This window comes from Seriola dumerili, unplaced genomic scaffold (genome assembly GCF_002260705.1).
Source record: "Seriola dumerili isolate Sdu_G_001 unplaced genomic scaffold, Sdu_1.0 BDQW01000068.1, whole genome shotgun sequence".
Classification (NCBI taxonomy): Eukaryota; Metazoa; Chordata; class Actinopteri; order Carangiformes; family Carangidae; genus Seriola; species Seriola dumerili.
Window position 1 is genome coordinate 11,207,056 of NW_019174323.1, and position 24,917 is coordinate 11,231,972.

The 24,917-nt window shown below is 39.1% G+C and overlaps 1 protein-coding gene across 1 annotated transcript; it reads left to right on the top strand.

The window, feature by feature from the left end:
• Positions 1-21,133: 21,133 nt before the first annotated feature.
• LOC111219955 (progestin and adipoQ receptor family member 4-like) lies at positions 21,134-24,875 on the top strand. Its single transcript, XM_022742834.1, has 3 exons — positions 21,134-21,818; positions 22,899-23,117; positions 24,075-24,875. Exons 1-3 carry the CDS (start codon positions 21,653-21,655, stop codon positions 24,506-24,508), a joined length of 819 nt encoding a protein of 272 aa, XP_022598555.1. The 5' UTR covers positions 21,134-21,652; the 3' UTR covers positions 24,509-24,875.
• The last annotated feature ends 42 nt before the right edge of the window (positions 24,876-24,917 follow it).

Here is a 24,917-nt window from a genome sequence, read left to right on the forward strand (position 1 = left end):
ATAAAGGCTATATAAAATCTTAGCACTGGCAGACATTTGATATTTTCTTAATGCCTCTGAGTCGGCTGGAATGCGGTACGACAGTGGATAAACGGTCTCTGTCTCTGCATGTGTTTAAATGGTGAAAATAAACTGCTCCGTAGATTGCTGGTAGTAAGAGAAACAACTTGGTAGTTATCTTTTGAAGGGTTAAATACATTAAATGCATTCATCCCCTGTTAATAAGTGCATGTTATGTTTCTTTGGATTAGGGTTTGATATTTGGCTCATCAAATATTTGGACTTATACTGACCTGATTTTTAAATATCAGAAGACTGGCTGGATTTAGGCAGAGCTCGTGTAATACTGTAATAAATTATGTGCATTTGAAATGGGGGTCAAGTGTGGCATTTTGTCTGGGAAACCAATTTTATTGTCACATCACTTTGCTGGTATTAATATGTAGATAGGTTTTAGTTACAAGAGATTAACAATAGATTCAATCTAAATGTGAACATTTACTTAATAATTGTGTTTATTGCTTAGCACAACAGTAAAACAGTATTATGGTGCACTATTTGAACATAGCATGGTGTGTTTGAGATCTGTAAATCATGGCTCCCTCTTGACTCTGCATGTCTGTGTTTATTAAACCCTCTGCTGTGGACATATCTACATTCTCAAAGAATGTGTCCCAGGACCTCGGGCTCCAAAGTGTACAGCAACAGAGGAGGCTGTTCTAATGTAATGCCCCTGCTCATGTGACCGTGTAGCAAAAGCAGACAGTGTTTACCCCAAACATTAAGACTGGGCTAGAAATGTCTCTAGAGGCAACGTTTAGGAGTGTTGTGTAGAAATCTGATATTTTGTTGTCTTTTAAAAGCACAAAAACATTTTAATTTCACTCTAGCGCTGCTTACAGTGGATGGTAAATCACTTTGTAATGCTTTGATATTTAACATGTCATCTCTTCTTCAGTAAATATATTGAATTAATTGTCTTTCAGACTCTCCTGCTCAGACTTCTCACTGTGCTCGCAGCTGTCAGTCTGTTTGTCTGCAGCAGGTTAAAAGCAACATTGTCGTCAAGTTGAGTTGCCAACCAGCTTTGGACACTCAACAGTTGGCAGATTCCACTGGCTGTAAACCAAACACTGAGTCAGAGCCGTGTTGGCCAGCCTCCTTGGAGCAGCTGCACACATCTGGGCAGGGATACACATTGCAGACATGGCTGTGTGGAGTCAGGGAATCCTTGTCGAACAGTGGTTGCACTGTGATCCTGAGCCCACATTTTAATTATTATTTATTTTTTTTAAACGTTACACAGAGCGACATACTATAACATCCTGACCACCACCTCAAACCAAACCCCAGCCCAGGAGGTCAGTGAAGCCAGCTTCATCATTAACAGCTGTCTCGTTACATTAGCTGACACTGTTTGGCACTGTATCAATTCATGTCATCTGTGTCTTTAAAAATAGACTGAGTACACAGTTTGGTTTTATACTGATTGTACAGGTGCACAAGGCAGCAGATGTCAGTCAGGAGGTACAAGAAACTCAAAAAGACACTGATTATTTATCTTCAGTCTTCTTAAACTGCCCTGACAATATGTGTACACCACCGTCTGCGTGATATCTACGTGCTTTTGTCTGTTCTGTTAAGATTTATAGGTAAATGTATAAACTCCCTGTGGCTTTTAGCCGTAATGATCTTTCCACCCCTCAACAGTTCAGCAAAGACATGCACTTTCCACTCAGCACAGCTGTCAGCTACTGGAACTGCACAGCTGTAAAAGCCTCTCCCAGACAGAGCATCTTTTAACAAGACAAAGCCATGCTAGCTATTGGCTCTTTTAGACTGTACTTTCACCAAAGTCTTCCTCATCCTCAGGGAACCACGAATGTCTGAAAAAAATTTCATGACAATTCATCCAACAGTAGTTGAGATATTTCAATCTGGATCAAAGTGGTCAACTGACATTATGATCCTTAAAGCCATGCTGCTAGCATTACTAAAAAAAATGTGGGATATGATTTTGCATGTTGTGATTTAAAACCAATTATTTATTTGGTAGGACTGTAAATTTCACATTGCTAATTTTATGTCCATGTAATGACAAAGTCAACACAAACATCTGCAATTATGACAGTTATTCTACTCATTCCTTTGCCTGCCAGTTAACACACTTTTATGACATCCTGGATAAACAAACCTATATTCAAAAATGGGATGATAAATGATTAAAGCTTCGACTGCTTAAATATTTTAAAAGGCTGAAGAAGCAGACGTGAATCAAAAGCCACATTTGTTACCATGTGGTGAGAAGTTAGACAGATGGTTTGTCAGTGGCAGCAGAGGTGGTGAGTGAGTTTGTTGAGAAGCCAAGTATGTGAGAGGTCTGGGTGGGCTGGGGAGCGGGACGTTAACCTCTCCTTGACCCCATAAGAAGAGGATTTGGACTTTAGGTGAGGAATCTATGTGAAAGGTGGGATATCTTTTCTCTTTTTACCTGCTTTTTTCTTTAAATATACAAGGGGCCAGTCTCATCCACCAACTCTGTATGTGTGTGTGTGTGTGTAGGCTGAGACCATGGAGACATTATGGGCTCGAAGAGGCGTGAATAGAGGATGAAGCTCACTCACACTTTCCATCATGTTACCCTGTTTGAAAGGCAAGTAACATCATCATTGTCATAAAGCCCATTCACAGATAAGGCTGCGTATAGTCCAGACAGGTTGGACATCGAGCTCATTGCACAATACATATTCAGTCACACATGCAATAATGGGTTTTATGTATTAGTTGAAGTCTACAGAAATATTTACTAAAGTGCCTGTAAAAACTGTCCTTAAAACTTAATATTGGACTAAAGTGCTGCCTATTCAGATGTGTCACTGTGGTGGACTCATTTGGATGATTTATTATCCTATATTTAGTCTATATTTTTCTTAACCAGTCTGCAGTATATGTCTTTCCATGGCTGACTGCTCATATTATCCATTTAAGGTTGTTTTTATGCTTTACGCTGTGTTGGATCTTTTTATGTGACGCCTGCCATCGTCTACACGTTATATTTGACTCGACCACAGCTTGTCTCAATATTTTAAAGCACACTCACTCTCCAGGGGAACACATTTATTTATGCTTTGTAGCATAGCATGACATCAGGAAGTGTTAGCCAACACAATCATGGCCAGCAATCTTGAAGCAAAAATACAGCCTAGATGAATTAGCTGTATGGATATGTACAGTCAGGTAATTGTGAGTGATTGGTTTTATATTCCGTACAAACTATTTTAAACGATGACAATGATCACAAATCGGTTTCAAGACAACTGTCCTCCTTCCTTTTATGGAGCTTTTGTTCTGCACCAGTTCATCAGTCACTGTCCAATTTGGTGAACTCCCTCTCTTTGCTTCTCTATCTCTCTCTCGAGTGTCAATGTGCTTTAAGTGCCCAATTATTCAGTTAGTGTGTGTACATGTGGGGTGTCTCTCCTAACAAGAGGGGGGAAGATGTGGAGACCAGGGTTATCCGTGGGACGAGGTGGTGAGAGGAGGGGCGCCTCAGACCAGAGTGTATATTAGACCCTCACAATCGGTGTACGTTGCCCAATCTACAACATCTGCTTCACCCTCCTCATTCTCCTGCTGGGTCTAAAACACATTTTGGGCTTTTCCCCCTCCAGGTCCACCATGTTGGGACAGCTACTTCTTCAGGGCGCGGTGATCCTTTGGCTGGTGCAGACAGCATACACAGGTGGTGAGTGTCTGAAGTGCAGAGATGAAGGCCCCTGCTGTGTGAAATGATGTGATTAGCTCAGTGATCAAATTGAATTGTATTGATGTTTTATATTGGATTTTAATTCTTTTGTATGGGGCATATTTTGCAAAATTAAATGTATGAAATGTCATTACGACTGAGGCCGAGAATCAGTAATATCAGTTTGAAATAACTGCCTTGTGTAAAGGAAATGAGATGACCAGTCACAGTTATTCAGATCCTTCCAGAAGAAATTAATTCAGCTGTGTAGCTTATTGTTTCTGGGACCTGTGACCATGTAGCTCGCACAGAGGAGCTGCGGTGTGTCTCTGTACATCAGTCATAATTTAAACAGGCCTCACTGTATCTCATTTCCCCATTATTTCACTATTATCATTCTCTTGCTGTGTTTGATGAAATGCTTTCTCAAAGGAGATTATGTCAGAAAACAAACCATATATTATGAAAATGTATCTCTGACATTGTTTTAAGCACATCGTTTCCTCTTAAAGCTAAAATCTGTTGATGGAGTTGGTTTCATTGCAGTGAGAAAAATCTTTAAATTGCAACAGTGGGTTTCTGAAGTCTACTGTAGTGTTTATTTTTCTTTTAGTCACTGGGTTTAATTGCAGCATTCAAATCAATAATGTACCACTCAATACATGGGCCCTTTGCATGTCTGAAATGTATTTTGTCTCAGTGAGTGATAGCTTCTTTTGATCAGTTTAAAATAAAACAAGAATGGATTCGCACCCTTCAAACAGCATCGACTCTAATACTGGAACTCAATCATGCAAAGTTAAAACATATTCATATTGTTGGTTTTCTTCTTTTAAGACTTTCAAACTGTGTTTAAATACAGCAACCCTTCATGCTCCAGTCTTGTGCAGTGAAACCTTACAACCTGCTGATGAGGTGAAGGAGAGATGAGACAAATGTCTTTCCGATGGTCGAGTTTGCCTGTCAAATTTCAAACGATCATGTCAAACTGAAATCTTAGCAACGCCGAGCTGTATAGCTCTTTCGTGTGGTTGGCCCTCTACCAGCTTTTCTTATGATGACGCGAAGCAGCCATATATCCAGTTTTCTCTTTAACCAACGGTCCAGGTTTGTGAAATCAAAGGCAGCTTGGCTTCAGTGGCAGCAACAGTCTAAATTTAACATCCCTCTGTGAGAAGGGAAGGAAATGGTTTTACTGCTTGTACACAGTCACTCTACTGAGAGTCACTGAAAATGTTGGTCAGAGTCCTGACTCACCACCAAACTGAATTTAATAAAAGTGAATTTCTAATTCTAATCTAGGGACCATATGAAAATTACTGGGATTACTTAAACTTTATGTTTAACTCGTAAAAAACGAAAACCCTTGACTTTGTTCAATATTACTACCACTTCAGTTTTGAATAAAAAGCATCAAAATAAACTGTTAGTATTGTTACTGAATGAAAAGAAGTTCCAAATTATATAAATAAACTAATAATAAAACTAAAAAACTGTCACATTATCCCTCCTCCAAAATATATAACCGTGCCCCAGGTCTGGAGTTATGTCTGACAGAATAAGTTGATAAAGGTCTGATTTTTCTTTCATATGTGTGTTTGTGAGATCATTTTCTGATGACTGCAGATTTATCATCAGTGCAGTAACTCGAATTGTAAGAAGAACAGGGAGAATGTGAAACTTTTCGTAACTTGCAGTATAAAATAATGGTATTTTTTAACAGTTTAGGGACTGTATGAAAGTTACCAGGTGTGAGTTAAAACACACCTAATAATATTCAGGCAACATGTTTCATCTCATTATATTGATTAGCAGAACAATTGTTTGAATTAGTACCATATTACAGTGACCTGACTGTAGTTTTTCATTAAATATGTTGTGTTTAAGGTTATGGTGCCGCTTCAAGAGTATCCAATGGACAAGGGCCACAACCTCATGGTGAATCCGTCACAGTCTTTTTACTTATACACTTTCTGTCTTTATGAAACAGAAAATTATTGCAATTGTGGGAGTCTGACACAAGCCAAAGCTTTAGTGTCATGTCCGTCATTTGTTTTTCTTTTCTTTTTCTTTTTTTTTGGTATTAGGAAGGAAACCCCAGAATGGTGGAGGTGTAGGAAGAATGCTGATGCCATCAAAAGGTAAATTAACAGCAGCTTTCCTCAGCCATGAACTCACCTGTTCCCAAGAATATAAGATTAAAAAAACATTTCTTTTTTAGGTGTGGGTCAGGTGATGGGTGCACAAAATGGATATGGTGGATACCCAACAAAAGGAGTAGGTCAGTGATTACAGAGGGTGAAAATTACATAGAAATACATGGCAGGTTGATCTTATCTGAGAATGTAATTTTCCTAATGTTGCACTCAGGTTATGGGCCAGCAGCTGGAGTTTCAAGTGCAAATGGAGGGAAATCTAATGGTAAATCTGTTTTCACACCACTATTGTTCAAATTTAGCTCATCATCGTTACATTTAACTTTTTCTTACCACATATTTAATCTAATTAAGGCTATGGAGCAGCAGCTGGTGTGACCAATGGGGGAGGGACGAAAGGTAGGTTCACCATGTATCTGTGCTCGCTCTATTTAAGCAAATCATCAGCTCAGATATGGTGAATATTTTGACTATGATTTTACATCTTGTTTTTTTAAGGCTATGGAGCAGCAGCTGGTGTGAGAAATGGACAAGGTGGAAAACCACAGGGTAGGTATTCTGATATGAAGCTATCATATGAGCATGAGGCAAATTCAATTTCACCCTAAGTGATATATTACATTATATATATATATATATTGTTTTCTGCATCACTTCATGGGTGCAGCAAGTGGAAATTGTCTACCAACAGATGTCAGCAAAAGCAACATTTTCAGCTTGTGTGTCATCACTAAACAAGCTCTCAACCAACAGGCTTAAAAAAGTGGATCTTAAAAGTTGGTTGTCAACCTTTTTTAAATTCAGTTTGTTACAGCGGATCCCAATGGTGAAGAGTTTCAGAGCTGACAAAGGTCATAGGAAATGCTCCCAAAATATGGCTCACATATTTCTGAATGTAGTCAATTACACTGCTTCTGGTAAACCTTCACAGCCTCAGGAGAGAGAGAGAGACATAAACAGTGTATTTAGCCATATTTTTGTGAGGGCTGTGGTGAGTGTGGGGAATAATGTGAGCGAACGGATGGGCAGCAGTAAAGTAGAATCTGCTGCCGGAGTAATTTGAGAAGTTTCGTTTTTGTTCGCTCTCTTTAATGGTTACAAAGCAGCAATCAATCATCCAAAATACCCATCAACTTTGCTATTGAGCTCTGTATATTATATTCTGAAAAACCCTTCTGCACTGGTTGCACAAGTAATGAACTACTGTAGCTCTTACATATTTTTTCCTGATGACTGTACTGGGGCACATTTCACTTGGTGTGTAAAATGTGTCGCTGCTTTCCACTAACCTTTCTGTCTCTGCATGCATTGTGTTTATAATAATCCAGGAGGAAATCCAGCGGTTTTACCCAGTGGAAATGGAGCTAAATCCAATGGTAGATGTAATTTATTAAATAAATCTCTCCACATTTAAACTTTGCACTTTCCAATTCAGCAATAATTAAAATGCAATATGATGATTGATTGCTATAATACAATCATTCTGTGATTTTGTTGTTGCAGGATATGGTGTTCAGGCCGGCCCAGCCAATGGGCAACAATTTAAAGGCAATGGTATGATACTGAGGACAAATGCATACTCTCTCACCCACATACAAATCACTGAGCAACAACACCGTTCAATTAAAATTTCTTTATGTTGCAGGCTACGGTGCTGCTCAAGCTGGTGGATACGGTGGACAAAGAACTAAAGGCAATGGTATTTTAGTTGTGATGATGTACTAGATCATATTTTTGTTGCGTTGGACAGATGGTGTCATGATTTCTATCGTATATAAGTTATTTTAAGTTAACTTCATGTTCTTGGAAATAGAGTTGAAAAGTATGTCACACTCAAACTGACATACAGTAACTATGTGACAACTTTAAAGGAGCTATTTGTAGGTTTTGCTACTGCTACATAGCCTACGTTAGCATTAACAGCTAACTCACTTACTTACCAGTCTAGACAAAATGTTGCAACCTCAGAATCAAACTTCGTTCCTTTACTCACCAAGAGCGGTGGAAAGCAACTCTGTCATGTCTTTTCCTTTTACTGAAGTTAGCATGCTAACCAGCTAGCCCCGGCCCATCATCTCACTGTCCAATAGCAACTCACTGTAGCCTCCAATCTGCGCAGAAGACGTAGCGCAGCTCAGAGGGTGTATTATAACCTCTTCTACCATAAAGACGATGGCCAAAGCTGTGGCCACATTTAAACTCAGTCTCTTTAATTTCCAGGTTATGGAGCTCCTGCTGCTGTAGCACCAAATGGAAATAGAGGCCAGTTGAAGGGTAAGTCCACAGTTTCAGTCATTTTATGAGTCGTCTGCTCTATGTATGTTAACATTAATGCTGCAAATGCAGTGAATCTGTTTGAAGTCATTTTACAGGAGTGCTGCATCCAAAAAACTGGAGCACAGCAAATGAGAAAATGTTTGTCTCCCTCACTGGCTTTTAGGTTATGGTGCTGGTGTTCTGGGTGGGAATGGACCTAAATCCAATGGTGAGTGACTACTGATAACTCTTTGTGTTCAGTAACAAATGTTAATTTATGGAAAACAATTGCCTTTTCATTTATTTGCTTCAAATATAATATATAGATTTAACATGAGATAAACCCCCATTTAGTGATAGTTATTTATCGTAGTAAAGTAGAAACTTTTTTTTCCCATTATTATAGATGAATCAAGGTAAAGTTATATGTCAAAATAAAAAGCAACATAAAAACATCTTGAAGAATTAATATAATGAAATAATTTCAAATATGTACATAATTTTTATTTTTAACATGATTTCAAAACCTGTTACGGCCAACTGTACAGTATAATATTGGAAGTTTTGCTTTTTACTGTTAAAGCTGAGGAGCAAAGATGTAAAATGTTTTGTTTTTGTGTTGTATCTATTTGCAGGTAATGGTGCTGCAGCTGCTGCACATAATGGACTCGCAACAAAAGGCAACGGTATGGTAGCTCCTACAGCCCTTTTTATAATATGACTGTGTTTATTGATTGGATGTTTATAATACAATTGTGTTATATATGATGCATGCATACACACACACACGCACACATATATGCATTCATTAAGAGCAGCGTAGGAAGACCCGTGTAATCTGATGAACCCAATAAAGATTTTCAAATAGTCCATTAATGAAGAATTAAAAAGGCATCAGGTCTTAATGAACTTTTGTTTCAACACATTCATATAAGAAGTCATCAGTGACTTTAAAAAACCTTTCTCTGCCCCAATCCACAATTTTAAAGCACAATTGAAATGGCCATTAATTAGTTAAGCTACAGCATCAAAAGCAAAAAAGACATAAAACTGATTGGTCGTGTCAGCAACACGTTGTGTTGAGTTCTTATATCTACTGTGCTGTGCTGTAGATTAATTAAAATACTCTGTTTGTTACGCTATGGTGCTGGAGCTCGTGTACCGAATGTAAATGTGGCTAAAAACAACGGTAACATCAACACAAACCAAACTTTAAAACTCACATTTAAATTAATAAATGGAAATGGCATCACATCTTTGAATTTGATAATCATTCTTTAGGTCAAGGAGCTGCGGGTGGCCCATCCAGTGGCAATGGGGCGAGACCAAATGGTGAGATATGGAAAGTGGTTATATGGAAATGGGCAGCCTGATGGTTTTTGAGTTTCTGAGACATAAAACATGTTCTTCTGTTTTATTTTATAAAACTTAAGTATGTCTGTGTATTTAAAAGGACAGGGAGGAGCAGGAAGTAAACCCATGAAGGGATATGGCCGACCACCTTATGGGGCAGGTAATTCATCTTCTGCCACTTTCTTGTCCAGGAAATCAAGACATTCACTTTGAAACAAGATTTATACATCTGTGTTCCCCTGGTTTAAGGTCCTGGTGTGGGAATGGGAACCTCCAGAGGTCTGGGAGTACCTCAGCTCGCCAGGAACCAAGGGAAGGGTGAGTGAGGGCCATGGCACAGAACTGAGGTCACCTCCTGATACACCAGTAACAATGTCTTTATTTGTTCTTCCAGCATATGGCAGTAATGGTTATAATGGTTACGGAACTCAGCCCATGGGAGGTGAGTCATACAGCAGTCAGTCCATATTGATTTCACTTATGGGATACCATGATGAATTACACATAAATGCTATTTGATAATATATATGTGTATACTCTATTTATAGGCTACAATGGCGGGTATGGCCATGCCGGTTTGGGTCTGGGGCCTCAGTATGGGAATGGAGGAATGAAGGGACCGAAGCAAGGTATGAAGATCCCTACTGTTTAGTAAAAATTACCTATTTCCAATTTTGGTTATTTTCATGTTTCTCGATCATATATTCTTCTGTACAACTCACCGCACTTCCTTGAACTTATTTGATAATGTTAAATCTTCAGGCTACAGTGGTGCCGCTGGTGTGTCCAATGGACAAGGTGCAAAAGCCAATGGTAAATTTGTAAATATAATGCAATATATCACACAGAGTAAAAACAAAATAACAAGCAACCATTACAATTCTCTAAAATCATTGTGTTGTAAAATGTAAAGGTTATGCAGGAGCCAGAGCCCCTAATGGAAATGGAGCCATGCCAAATGGTGGGTCAACATGCAAGAATTATGCAAGAAATTTATTATAATTACATTTACAGTATATGATTAATCTTTTCTTTCTGTCTATGTAACTGTTCAGGTTATGGATACCCGAGTGCTGGAGCTACCAAGCCAGCAAACGGTGGTAGGTGCATGGATAGAAACAGATGGGTGTAATTATAAAGATAAGATTCTTTGTGGGCGCTATGGATATGTTTTCTTATTTATCATTATTTTTAAAGAATATTGCCTCAGAATCCATCTCTTGCATCAAGCTGTTACATAATTTTGAGGGAATTGTTACAAAGCTCTCAGAATGAAAAACAATAACAGAAATATTAGAGTTGTGTCTGTATCTGTCTTTGCATGAAGCACAGTCCGTCTAATTACTGATCTAACTTTACATTGATGTATTATTTTTTAGGGTATGGCAACTTTCCAAATGGGTATGGCACCAAACCCAATGGTGAGACGGTCACTTCTTTTTTTCAAATCTGATTCAAAAACACTGTTTTATTTCAAAGACATCTCAAACTCATTATAAATTTATGATTGTTTTAAAGGATATGGAGCCACCAGAGGAGGTGCAATGAAACCCCAACCAGGTACTACTTGTACTTTAAACATGTCACAAATTTTAGTTGTAAATACAAAGTCAAGTTTAGATCTTTCTGTAATGATTTATTTGCTCTCAAGGTTATGGAAATGGAGCTGTTCCCAGTGGATATGGAAATAAACCCAATGGTAATTGATCATATTTAGTGTTAGAAACAGAAACATTCATCATGTAGAGGAAAGCTTGGTGGTTTAGTGTGATGGTATATTTATGTAATATTATGTTTGACCTGAGGTTATGCAGCTGGAGCTGGAGCTGGTGTTCCCAATGGATATGCAGCCAAACCCAATGGTACATCCTGTTAATATGCACTTCATATACAGTAATAAAAATGTTACTGTTGTTATATTTAGAAGATTAATGCCAAAATTTAAAACAAAGAAATTAAGTGAAATACAATACACATTGTTAGAAGTATTATAAATATTACACGATGTGGCATTGAAAATTCATATCACAATGAAAAGTGTTAGATGACCTTTACTAGATAAATGTCATTTAACATAGGGTTTCCATTTAATTATGACCCCATAAATGCCCACATAAAAATTAAATATATGTAACAAAGTGAATTGTATTTCACTTTATATCTTTGTTTGGCACGTTTTAATTTAGGCATTTAAAATCTTCCACACTTACCAGCCTTGCCTAAACTTTATTATATTTCCTCTGAAGTTCATGGAAATGGAGCTGCTCTCGGTGGATATGGAGGTAAACCCAATGGTAAGCTCCAGCTATCCAAATGAATCTGTCCTGAATGTCATCTGTCAGAGTAAATTTTATGAAGCTTTTGTGATAGCTAGTTTTATCTGTTAAATGACTTTGTGACATCTATAAACCATTGTTTGCAGGATATGGAGGGCAGAGCAGAGGCTCACAGCCACAAACTACCAAAGGAGTTGGAGCAGTGTCACCCAGCGAAGGTGTTAAATCACTCGGCAATGGTAAGAATTATTAATAATTTTCTGTCTTTTTAAATTGTGCTCTTAGTGGTTTTCCATTCACATCTCTGTTTGGTTCTCAGGTTACGGCGTGATGCCAAACGGGAAGGGTAGAAAGGGTGCAGTTGCTTCCAAAGGAATGGGCCTGAAGGGTGGAGTTCTGTCTCCTGAGCAGCCAAGTGCAGCACCACAGGAGGGTGTTCCACCTCAACAAGCAATAACTCAAGGTGCAGCGCCTCTTGTCCCTGAGCCAACCCGTGGTATCCTTGTTATGGTGACACAGGAGAAATATCAAAAGCTGCCTTTACCTGTGCCACAAGGAAAAAGCTACAAGCAGACACCGCTAATCCCTCAGGCTACACCAGAACCAGCACCGGCACTTTCAGGAGGCAATGACCCAAAGCTTGCACTTGAACCCACACCTGAGCCTGCACCCCTGGGCCCACATGGCAAGGGTCCAAAGGCAGCCACATCTGGACCAGTGGTTCCCCAGAGTTACCCAGCACCAGAGCCGGCAGCAGTCTTTCCTCAAGGCAAGTACCCTAAACCTGAAACTGTGCAGTGCAGTCAAATCTCTGGCAACAAATATTGAGTGTCTGTGTACTATGAAGTCGCAGAATGTCACTGTTCTAGTTCATTTACAGGTAAAAATGAATTGTGAAATACTGTACATTTCCTGACAGTGGTTGTTCGCAGCAATGTTGCCAGATTTTTCTGTGTGCTAACATCTGTGCACAACTGATGGAATTACACTCACTTTTTCTGTAGAGTACAAACTGGTGGTGATGACTGCAGAGTGTTTTCAGCCACACTCTGTGTGTTTCCAGTGCAACAATGTCAAGTAGCTTCTCAACTAATTTGCGTGTGTGTCACTTTTAATGCATTATAATATGTTGCTTTTGAATTTTTACCTTGTAGTTTCACTGTAACACTGTAAATGCAGCTGAGCTAAAGATTTCGTGTGGAGGATATTTGTGTATTCTGTGTTTATTAATGTGTGGGGGTCACTAGCTGTAATAATTTGCAAACCTTTAGCAAAATAATATGTGCACATAAATGTTGATGCAATGTATGGCCTCTAGGTTATGTGACTGGAAGTGCTGTGCCTGAGCAAAAAGGTGCAGAGGCAGACGTTCTGTTTGGGGTAGACAGCACCAGTGAGGGAGATGCTGCCCCTGAAATCAGCAACCCTCTGAAAACCAAAGCTGTTCCTGAAACAGTGGCAGCTAACGGTGCTGGGAGCATCATTCCTGAAGAGACGCTGGCTGTGGGTGTGCCCGAGGTTGCACCTGAAGAAGCAAACATCAAGAGTCAGTCTGAGGCAGGACCTGTCAGGCTCGGGGTCAAAGGTCTCCCTGCAGGGGAAAGTGGGGCAGCTGGTAAACTAAGTCTTGATATGGGTTTGTTTACTAGTGTTGGACTGCATGTGTAAATGTTGACTGAATCCTGTGTGTGTCCTAACTCCAAGTCTATTGGAGAATTGTGGACTTTATGATCACTCCAAGTGTCTGACAGGATTCATCAGCCTGCGAGATTTATGTCTTTTTTTATGGCTAGAATTCAGTCTAACTTGCCTGTAATTCTTTGGCAATCTAAATGGCATCTAAAATTATTTAATATTTTACACTATCTTAACCCAGTATGGCGTTTTTACATATATACAGGTATATATAAAATACTACAGGTTTAATGTCAAGTAAAGATGGACAAATGCCAACTTGTGTGAGTGAATCCTAGCCAGTGCTCATAGTTAAAAGTGTTTTAAGTCTACAGTTTTGTGTTCATGTATGTTTTTGTGTTGCATGCTCTCTTCAGTGCTGTCTCAGCAAATTACCAGTAACTTGTGTTGATATGTGTTTATCTCAGATGTTTTCTTGTTGAAACTGTCACTCAACTTTGTCATATCCAATGTGTCACTGGAGCAGGTTGAGAATTAACCAATTCACAATATGTCCACTTGTAGTCTAAAAGTGTGAAGTGTGTTACTTTGTTGTGTTTTCGTTGTGATGTTTTTACATTTTGTTGATATCTAATAATCCTTCTAAATTCCAGTTGGTGCATGAGCTATACTAGTATTTTAGGTTTAACCCACTGATTTAAGATTACAATCTTTACTTAATGAGGTTGCAAGTGTCAAAACATTGATGGGGATATAATAGATGGATCATTTCCAACTAAGCCCTGACCTTTTATTCTGTCCCCCTGCCTTCTAGTGAATGGAGGAGGAGCTTCAGTGTCCAAGGGACAGGGAGCTAAACCAGCCAAACCTGGTAAATATTTGTCTACTGTCTTGGAATAATATGCCGTATAGAAAGCTGGCACCATGCCCCGCATCCAGGGAGCTGTCATTCACTAAATCAGAAGTAATTAATGTTGGCTCTATCATCCAAAAGGTGTGGGCATAAAAAGAGTCTGAATATATCAATAATAATAGTAACATTACAATATCACAGAGTCTGCTTGTTTGGTGGGCGATCACTTGGTCGTATGCACGTTTCTGCGTGTTTGTTTTGAATTCTTCAGTTGTGTTTGTAATACATGTTTACATGCTTATTCTAGACTGTGGACCATCTGGAGTACCAAATGGACAATGGATGAAAATACCAAGACCAGGTAAACTTGAGAGTATGACATTTTAATGCTTGTGATGTGTGCGACTTTCAACAGCCATGCGCTACAGTGCCTACAATACTCTAGCTTCTATGATCTCAGCATCCTTACATGCTAAAATAAAAAAAAAATTCACATTATGTCGCATACAATGTATTTTAAAATAATTGGGATTGTTTTTAAGTGGTTCACTGAAACACAGAGGGCAGTAAAACCTTACACTTACCCTCAGTCTAAGCTGAGAAACACATTGTATTTGCTTGGTCTCGGCCTTGAATATTAAACACAGGGTCAAAGCAGATGATGAAAACTCAGTGTACTCATTGTTTTCTCTTTGTCATTTAAATGTTATAATGCAGGGGCTGGAGCTTCCACTGGCACAAAAACAAAAGGTACTTGTACACTCAGTAAATGGCATAACACAGTATATTTTGAATAGATACATTTATATGATTTGTTTATCATACTTCACTTCTTCAATATTTTTTTTGAGGTTATGGAGCAGGAGCTGGAGCGCCAAACAGATTCGGTGCTAAACCCAATGGTAAATCTACTCTATTCTTCATTCTTAATATACATGTGCATGAAATCCTTATATATTAAAGCCTACTGGCTTTAAATGGCTGTCAACAGTGATATTGTGTCATTGTTTAGGATATGGTGCTGGTGCAGAGGGATATTCAAATGGAGGAGGAGCTAAAGCAAACAAACCAGGTAAAGAACCTGATAAAACGACTAATTTGCATGATTTGTGTGAAATGCATAAACTTTGGGAAATGTGTCCTATTATGTTATTTAACCAAACAATCTGTCAAACAGCCTGTTTTTTACATGATGATCTCTGCTTCAGATCAAACAACATTTGGCTTTCTTAGTGGCTCATTTAAGAGACAAGAAAAGACAAAATTTATAGCAGATAATGTCTTCAGTTTGACCTCATCAGACTGCCATGCCATGATGCACTGGCATTATTAATGGCCCTTGAGATGAGGGTAAGATCCAAGGGTTCAAATGGAAAAAGTAAAAACCATAATATAATTAAGATTTCTTGAAGTGATATGGTAATTATTCATTTATATAACTATGTATTTTTCCATTTTTGCTGTGCTGCTTCTTGTTTACTTTACCGTGGTGTAAATGTGAAGGTACCTCATGTATCTGAATGCTTTGTTTATCCAAAGGTTATGGCGCAGGAGGCTACACTGTCCCTGGACTCAGCAATGGATATGGAGCTGGTAATATTTACTGTCAATATAAACATACAGTGAAGAATGTGCTGTGACATTTTCTTTGTCTTTAATTTTCAAGGATATTTAGATGTGGTACCTTTTTGTTTTCCATGTGCAGGTAGATATCCTTATGCGGGGAACCCTAAGCAGCCTGGTGAGTGCTTTTCTCCTCAGAAGACACAGAAATAATTATAATTAGATGAGAAGTATGCATTTTGATAATTGTCCTGCTCTCAGGTTACGGACAAGGAGCGCACCTTGGAGCTGAATATGGAAATGGAAACTCATATGGAGGTGCACTTTCTGAAGCAGGCAAATCCAAATCAGGTAAGCTTCTATGTTTATTTTAAAGTTGTTTAAGTGAAGAATCCATAAATTATATAACATACTATGAGTCTGTGGATTGGTAGATGCCATATTACTGAACTCACCCTTTGTCTAAATTCTGTGCAATGAGTTAGTTTATGATGTGTTTTTTTGCAGGGTATGGAAATGGAAATAGCTACAGTGCTGGTGTACAGCCTGACTACGCAAGTAAGTAGCATTATATAATATTTATCTGAGGAAATCTGTTTTTTAACAATAGCATTTTTCTTTGAAAGTCAACATTTCTCCTTCTCCCCAGGTCTTGGCCAGGGTGTACCCACTGCTGATGCCAAATCAGGTATGATATATATGACATTTGAAGAGAAATCTTAACATAAGGGTGCAGGAAATTAGATTAACAAGGCATGGATCATGAAACAGTCATAATGTGCTGCTGATTCTACAGGTGGTGCCAGACAGATTCCTTACAATGGAGCTCCAGTGGTTCCAGCTGGACTAGATGGTAAGACCATGCCATCACATAAAAAACATGTGTGACCTGTAGGGTTTTAGTGTGCAGAATAATCTACAGTTGAAAAAACAGCAAAACTCCTTCCTTGAAAAGTATAAGACTGCTATTGATATTGTGTTACTGATAAAAAAAAAATAGAAGTGAAAAGGAAAGAAGAAAATACAAACAAAACAGTGGCTGAAATCCAATACCATCTCAACTCATATCCAGTTTGTATGTCTACCAGTGTGTTTGCATGCACTTTAGTCACTTTTGATGTGACTAAATGCTAGACTTATTCTTCCTGTGTACTTGTGCAGGAATTAGTCAATTTGAGCCTCAGTCTGTTGGCCTTGGTCCAAATGGGAAATTGGGCAGCATGTATGGTGGTATGTATAACTTAACACATTCAAATCTTTATTGACACAATAAAACTTGTGTGACAAAAGGCTCTCATTTTAAGAATAATACTTTTTTTTTAACATTTCCTATATTAAATGCAACACATGAGAACCAAAACCTCTTCCAATGTTATAGGAATGGGTGACTTGCCTTTTGGTGGTCAGACACTTGGAATGGATGCAAAGAAGTCAAACGCCAAGTACGGTGAGTCCTCCTTGGTCATATTCTATCACTCCACTATACTGAAGCTTGGAAAGCAGAAGGGAGTTATGTTCATGGTATTATGAGTTTATAGCTAATAAAATACTGCCTCACCTTGATAGCTAGAAATAGTAAATATAAGTGCCAACCACCTCACTGCCTTGCTCACTCTGATTCAGGCATTGGTGGGTTGCAGTTTGGAGGACAGCCTCTCAGCACAGGAACTAATGGTGCAGGAAAGTATGGTATGTCGATGTTAGTGTTGCATGGTTTGGCTCCCTAGCCCATTAAGAATAAATATAAGCATATGCAGCCTCTAATGAATCGATCTGTGTCCAGTATTTTTTCTGCTTCTAAACTCTTTGTCTCAATTGTATCCAGGATATGGTGGAGGACCATATGGGCCTGCAGGTGATGGGAAGTCATCTGGAAAATATGGTGAGAATCATATGACTCCAGCAGACATCATGACAAAAAGTAAACTGCTTTACAGAATAAAGTGCCGTACAATGAGGAGCTGGAACCAAACCACTGTTTCTCCATATACAGCGCCACTAAGGTCTTGAGTATCTTGAGATATTATTAATGATGATTAATGGTTAATTCAAAATACTTCCAGGGGGTTGGTGCCAGCATGGGAGGGTGTACATCCTCTTTGCTGTGCTAATAGCCGCCCAGACAGTGACAGGCTAACGATAATATAATACACAATCCACACTTGGCTTCATATGAAGGTCTATTTTGAAAGGTCATATGATCATTTATAGTGTTTTCCCTCCATCTCGGCTCAGGATATGGTGGCTTCCCCAATGGTGGGCAACTTCTTGGTCTTGGCAGTAATGGAAATACTGCCGGCAAATATGGTGAGTAATTAGCTCAGGTGTCTTCAGTTGTGATTTGGTTGCGTCACAGACACGTCACTGTTATTATTTCTCTTATCTTCCTGTCTCTCCTCTTCCACTGCAGGATATGGAAGAATGCCTTATGAAGCTCAACCAGCTGGACTGAGCCCTGAGGCCAAATCTACTGGCGAATATGGTAGAAACCTTTAAACGAAACGTTTGGGGAAATACACTCATTAACTTTCTTGTATGGTAAATATGAAGCAGCTGGCTAACTTAACTTTCTTAGCTTTTGTACAGATTAAATGAACAAGATACAAAATGTCAATGAATGAGCTTCAGAGATGCTGGTAGGTGGATTTTATTACCTTTGTATAGAACCAGACTGGCTTTATTCCCTGTTTCCAGTCTTTATGCTAAGCTAAGTTAGCCAGCTGCTGGAGTAGCCTCATATTTACAAGGACAGACCTGAGAGTTGTATTGATCTTCTCATCTAACTCTCAGCAAGACAGCAAGTATATTTCACATAATGTTGAACAGTTCCTTTAATAATGAGTCCATGAAAATGTGAATTATGAAATAAAGAATTTGTTTTGTGCTGCATACAGACATACTCAAACCAAAGTATACAGCATGGATGCATTTGTTATTGTTATATTTTGTAATTTATTTAATTAATTATATATTTTTTCCAGGTCTGGCTGTGTCACAATATCAGCCTGAACCTCTTGGACTTAATGGACAAGTAACAAGCAAATATGGTAAGATCCAGCAAACACGACATCTACCTTCTACATGACATTTGTTTATTCATCTGGTTTAACTTGTCATCTGGTTTGACTTGTCATCTATGTGTGGCTGTTTCCTTCTAAGGTGGCAGTGAAGTTCCCTATGCACCACAAGCTCTTGGTTTCAGGGGTGACGCAAAATCTTCTGGGAAATATGGTACATCCTTTTATGTGTTTTTGTTTTTTCTCTTCTTGTCATATCAATCTTTTTTTTCCTCTGCATTTTTTAACATGCTTGCTAAATGATTTCACATCAACCTCTCTGCAGGTAACCAGGGAGCGTACCGGTCACAGCCCCTTGAATCTGCCTCTGAAGGCAGATCTGCTGGAGAATATGGTATTTTGTCATTATTGGTACTATTTACCAGTCTGGTTAGAAATATGCAAACAAATTGTACATTTATCTTTATTTTTGCCTTAAACAGATCCAGCTGCTTTACCTTATGAGTCTCTGCCACTTGAGCCAGATTCACCTGGAATATCTTATGGTGCGTCAGGGAAAGAGGTTTCACAGCACAAATAGACTGTAGACCCCAGTCTCTTCTCATCTTACCTGTTTTTCTTCTGATCTCTTAGTGAAGGGAGAGCTACCGACTCCGGCAGTCGAAGGCGAGGGGGTGTCTGTTGATAGATATGGTAAGTCTAGTGTGTATTACATGGTTGTCTCTTGTGGATCCATTGATTTCAGTTAAATGTTTAGCTGTTATTTGTCCCTTTCAGAAAATGTGGGCTACATAAATGGACATGTGCAACCCGAAGGTAAAACACGAGACATTTTATCTGCATAAATAATGAATTAGCAATAAAAACAGCATTGAAATCTTTTACCCCATTCACTTATTTTTTCTCTCTATTATGTCAACCTATTTTCCTTTCCTCAATAGCTGTTGCATTTCCTGCAGCTCCCACTCCTAGCCCCACCTTGGCCTACCCCTCTGTCCCATCCTATCTGCCCGTAGAGTCCTTCACTCCTGATGTGGTGCCTGGAGCGGGTGTTGAAGACCTGCCCGATCCCGCGGGCACTGCCAGCCTCAGCCTTGGTTCTGCACCCGCCACAGAGACGCAAGGTGTGGTTCAGGTGCCTGAGCAACCCGATGACCTGCCACAACAGCAGCTGCCACGTCAGATACACATTCAACAGCATCTCAAACTTCATTTTCACCCACAAGGCAAGTCATGGAGAGCTAAAAGCACTGCTAGACAGATCATCTGTAGGTAAGGTGGAAGGAAGAAATGGAGGAAGATGAAAGAGAGGATGAGCAATTCATGAAAGGCTGCATTTATCTTCTCATCTAACTCGCAGCAAAAAAAAAAAAAAAAAAGCCAATAGATGAATTTCCAAAAAGGTGGGACTATTGCTTTTATTTAAATATGATAAAGTTCAACAGGAAGCATTAGAAATAATGTTAAGTTTACCAACATTTGAATCCAGGAATAATATTTAATCAATGTAAATAAGGTTAAATATTAAACTTCTGTGTAACACTTTGCCTTGTTTCTTTTCTTTGTCTTCAGGAGCAAAGAATGGAAAATATGATTTGAATGGCTTCTTTGGGAATAGTGGCTATCAAGGTAAGAACAGAGTCAAACTTAAACATAGTTCAGTGTACTGACTTTCCTCAAACTTGCAACTCATCTTTGCACTGTACTCTTTTCTCCACACAGGTTAACTGTGCCGACAACGACTAGTATAACCTCTTTTTCTGCCATTGTATATTATTTTTGATTGTTTCCTAATTGTATATTATTTTTATTTTCTCCTGTCTGTCAAATAGTCCTGGTAGTCATATTTTTATGTTTGCTTGTAAGTCTAGAGATAAAACAACAACAATTTAAGCATTTTGAGTTGTTAGGTTTTAGTGTGAATCTTTATACATTTACCTTTTTGTCCTGCACTTACTCTTCACTGTACATGTAAAGAAGTGGTTGTTGAAGAAATGGAAGTACGGCTGCTGCATGTTTTCAGTGATTTCATTGAATCTGTCAGTTTTGCCTGGATGTTCTCAACTTAAAATGTTTCTATAAAACCTAATTCAGTCTAATTTATTTTGCACAGGAAAGGGTTTTTTACTACTTGTGGCAAGCATCTGTTTATTATTGTACAGTATTTGATTGAATAAAACCATCAAAGAATCCCAACAGTGAAAATGTTGCATGTGTGTGTTTCTCCACATCTATCATGTAACAGAAAAGGCAAAACGCATTTAATATATTTAAATGTACATTATAAGGAATTACCAGTACCAACAAATCTATGTCATTAAGAAAAATAACCACCTGTTAAAGTGTTGTAATCCCCAGATCATCCTGTCTGCAGTGCAGTTATAAACAAGTGTAGGTAATAGGAGATTATGTGCAGAGTACAATAAGAGAAATACAGAATATATCTATGTTCAGGATGAAGTTGAGGTGTGTGTGTGTGTGTGTGTGTGTGAGAGTTATGAGCTGCGACAAGGAGCAGCTGTGGCATTGCACGTGGCTTTTTGTGAGGATTACTCCAGCTTAGGAGTAAGAGCCGTTTGGTGATTGGTCCTACTGAAAGCATGCCACTTGGCCAGCTAAACAGGTTGCTTGCTTGGAATTACACCTGTCCAAATAATGGGTTTCAAGGACCATAGTTTCCGACTAGTTGTGGTCATGACTGCCGCAGAGTCATGAGTGTGGCCTCTTTTAGTATGTAGATGTAGTGAGGAACCTCTACTGTCAACTAAATGTAAGGACATTGGCTGCAGGAAGTAGTGATGGTGCTTAACAAAGGACCGCGGCTGTTGGACTTTGCAAAGACCCCTCCACACCTTCAGTTCAACAAATATGTCCTGACAGGTTACCGGCCTGTGTCCACGGCTCAGGACTGCCTCAGGAGCCTCTTCTATATGCACAATGAGTTGGGGAACATTTACACTCATGGTGAGTCCAGAAATCAACTGTGCATTGACTTTGCTTTTCTCTTTCTTTAGAAATGTATGGCAATACGTGCCAGTCTGGAATAAATGTAAAATATCAATAAAAGTGTTGCATCTGCATTTCCATTAAAATAATCTGTTAAATGCATGGAGCAAGGTTTTCCCACCTTGCACCAAATCAAACCAATCACGGCATGAACAAACAAAACGGGTCACAAATGTCCACTACTCTCACTTGTAGCCAGTTAAGAACACTTGACAAGGCTGAGTAATAAGGATATGGGGTATTAGCTGTAATCTGCCCTGGGAATCTCTGTCCTGGAAATAACCTACTGTTAACTAGGCCTTTAAAGGTGTGTATTTGGCTGACACTTTTCAGCTGTGAATACCCATAGGCAAGTGTCTTGAGCAAAGCATCCTGGTTACACACACACACACACACACAAGTTTGCATAGATGATGTGCAATTGCAGAATTAGTTTGCCAGCATCTTGTTTTTAAATTTTGTGCTTTTAATGTAAAACATCTGAATTCAACCATGACCTCAGTTTTGAAAACACAAGCGAAGATGGAAACTTAACTGCGTGAGCCAAAACTCGTGCAGCCTTAAACTTCTGAAGGCCTCTTCTTCGTGCTCCATTTTCACCCCGCCTATCCTATAAGATCATTAAGACTAACACTCTTACGAAGGTGAAATGAAGGGTATTAGTTGTAAAGGGTTGCTCAGGTTTCCTCTATGTATGTAGCGAACAGCCATATGTTTCACATTGTTCCTGATGAAAAACAGTGGAACAACTCTCATTAAATTCCTCATATTCATCTGCAAAAGGTGATATATGATTTTAACTGCTGTAATTATGTCAGGCTTAAATTATCAATAAGATGCCATTAACCAAGTCAACATCAGCATCCACCCAACATACAAATGAAATTATGTCTGAATCAGGCCAATAATGACTAATCATGTGTAAGTGTATCTATATCAATGTAGTAGATTTCAAACAATTTCCAGTTTCATGTCTTCCTTTCTCTTCCTCCTTTATCTTCTGTCCCCTATCAACTCCTCATCTTCCTGTCACCTCAGGCATCCCTTTTTTCCTTTTCTTGGTGCTACTGCCCTTCAGCATTCCCTGGATGGAGGTGGAAAGTTTCTGGATTTGTGTTGTCCACTATCTGGCCTGCCTCTGCCCCACCATAGGGTCAGTGGTCTACCATGTGTTCATGAACCATGTGGGAGGAGAACATGTGTACGACACCCTGCTCTCCCTGGACATGTTCGGGGTCTGCCTGGTTAACACCCTGGGTAGGTCGTTGAAGTCTTAGATTTCTCAGTGAGTGCAACAGTTTAAAGCGTATTCACAAAAAATGAGAGCAGTTTTTAAGGATAACAAGACTTCATGGTGTGCAAGAACCTTTTTGAAATTATGAAATGCCTTTCTATCTCAACAACTAGCAAAGGCTCCCACTGTTAAGTTCCTACATGTTTGCATTTCTTATTTTAACATTTTGGGAGATGCACTTATTCACTTTCTAGTCAAGAGTAAGATGACACTGTTGATACCACTCTTATGTCTGTATGCAAAATATGAAGCTAGAGCCAGGAGATAGCTAGCTTGGCTTAGCATAAAGATGGGGAGGGGAAAACAGCTAACCTGGCAATGTCCAAGACATCAAGCATCTCTTGAGGTCATTAATTAACATGGTATATTTCATCTAATTCATTTGTACAAAATCCAAATAGTAAAAACAAGGTTTGTGGAGGTTATGTACCAGACTATTTCTTGGCTGAAAGTATTGGCTACCATAGTTTTTCACCATGAACTAGCCAGGCAACCTGTGGAAATCACTTCCAGCTAATCCAGCTTTTGTCATCTTTGAACATACAAAACTAAGCTAACTGAATGCTAACTGTAGCCTTATATTTACCACCCATTATTAGAGCTTGGTATACTGGCCCCTTTATTGTTCTGATATTGTACAAAGTCAAAACTTGAGGCCTGTAGATTTGAATGTTTTTGCCCTCAAGTCTCAAATCAAGTCTGTAGAGATTCAGGCCAAGTAAGTCATATCACATATCAACAGTCAGGTCTGAGCCAAGTTTTGGGTCTTTATTTTTGTGACTTAAAAGTCTGACTCAATCCCATGTCTCACATCTACATGCTCTGCTAAAACCCTGACAACAACCAAGTCAATAATATGTGACTTCACTTTCGGTGACATTTTGGTCTATTCATCGGTACATCTTCCCTTTTCTCTCTAGGGGCACTTCCCATCATTTACATCACCCTTCTTTGCTACCCAGCCGTGCAACAGGTTGCCTTGCTGGCTTACATCCTCCTGTCAGCCTACGGAATCTACTGTGCCACCACAGCCCGCACTAACGTCCTACGCCTGCGAGCTTTTGTCTGGCAGGCTTTGTTCCGCTTCAGCCTCTTCCTCTTCCGGGTGTATGGCAATGGTGTGGGTAGCCCAAACTCCCTGCGCCTCTTTGTCATCATGGACTCTCTAGCTGTATTGGGAGGGCTGGTGAACATCATCCAGATCCCTGAGCGCTTCAGCCCGGGCCTGTTCGACAACTGGGGCAACAGCCACCAGATAATGCATGTCATGGTTATTTGCTCAATTGTCTACCTGCACTGGGGCACGCTGGAGGATTTAGCCTGGATTAAGACGTACCAGTGTCCTACTGAATGATGCCAAGTGTATCACAGTACAAACACGCATGCACTTAAGGCCACGCTGATAGAAATGAGATTTAGGTATCATTGAGGCAAGAGGAGTATGAAAAGAAGGCAAGCTGTTTAACAATGCACTTTAGTCCTAGCTGCTGAAATTCTTCACAAGGGAAGTTTGTAATTTGACATTTTACCAGAGAAGAATAAGAGGAACTTACAGTGTTGTAACTGTGAAACTCAAATATCACCATATCTTATTAAAAATCCTGAGTACACTTGATTTTTAGTTTGCTGAAATGCAGTAGTTTTGGGTCTTATTACCCATAACCAAAATAGTTTTTAAATGTAAAATGTAATTATTATATGTAATAAATTATATATTTTTATATCTTGCTCCAATTTTTATTTCATCCATGCATGATGTGATG

Excerpts from the sequence above, each read along its gene's own strand:
- LOC111219955 (XM_022742834.1), top strand. The coding sequence starts at position 21,653 with ATGGTGCTTAACAAAGGACCGCGGCTGTTGGACTTTGCAAAGACCCCT. Across the intron at positions 21,819-22,898 it reads GGGGAACATTTACACTCATG|GCATCCCTTTTTTCCTTTTC; the intron begins GTGAGTCCAGAA and ends CTGTCACCTCAG. Across the intron at positions 23,118-24,074 it reads CTGCCTGGTTAACACCCTGG|GGGCACTTCCCATCATTTAC; the intron begins GTAGGTCGTTGA and ends TTTTCTCTCTAG.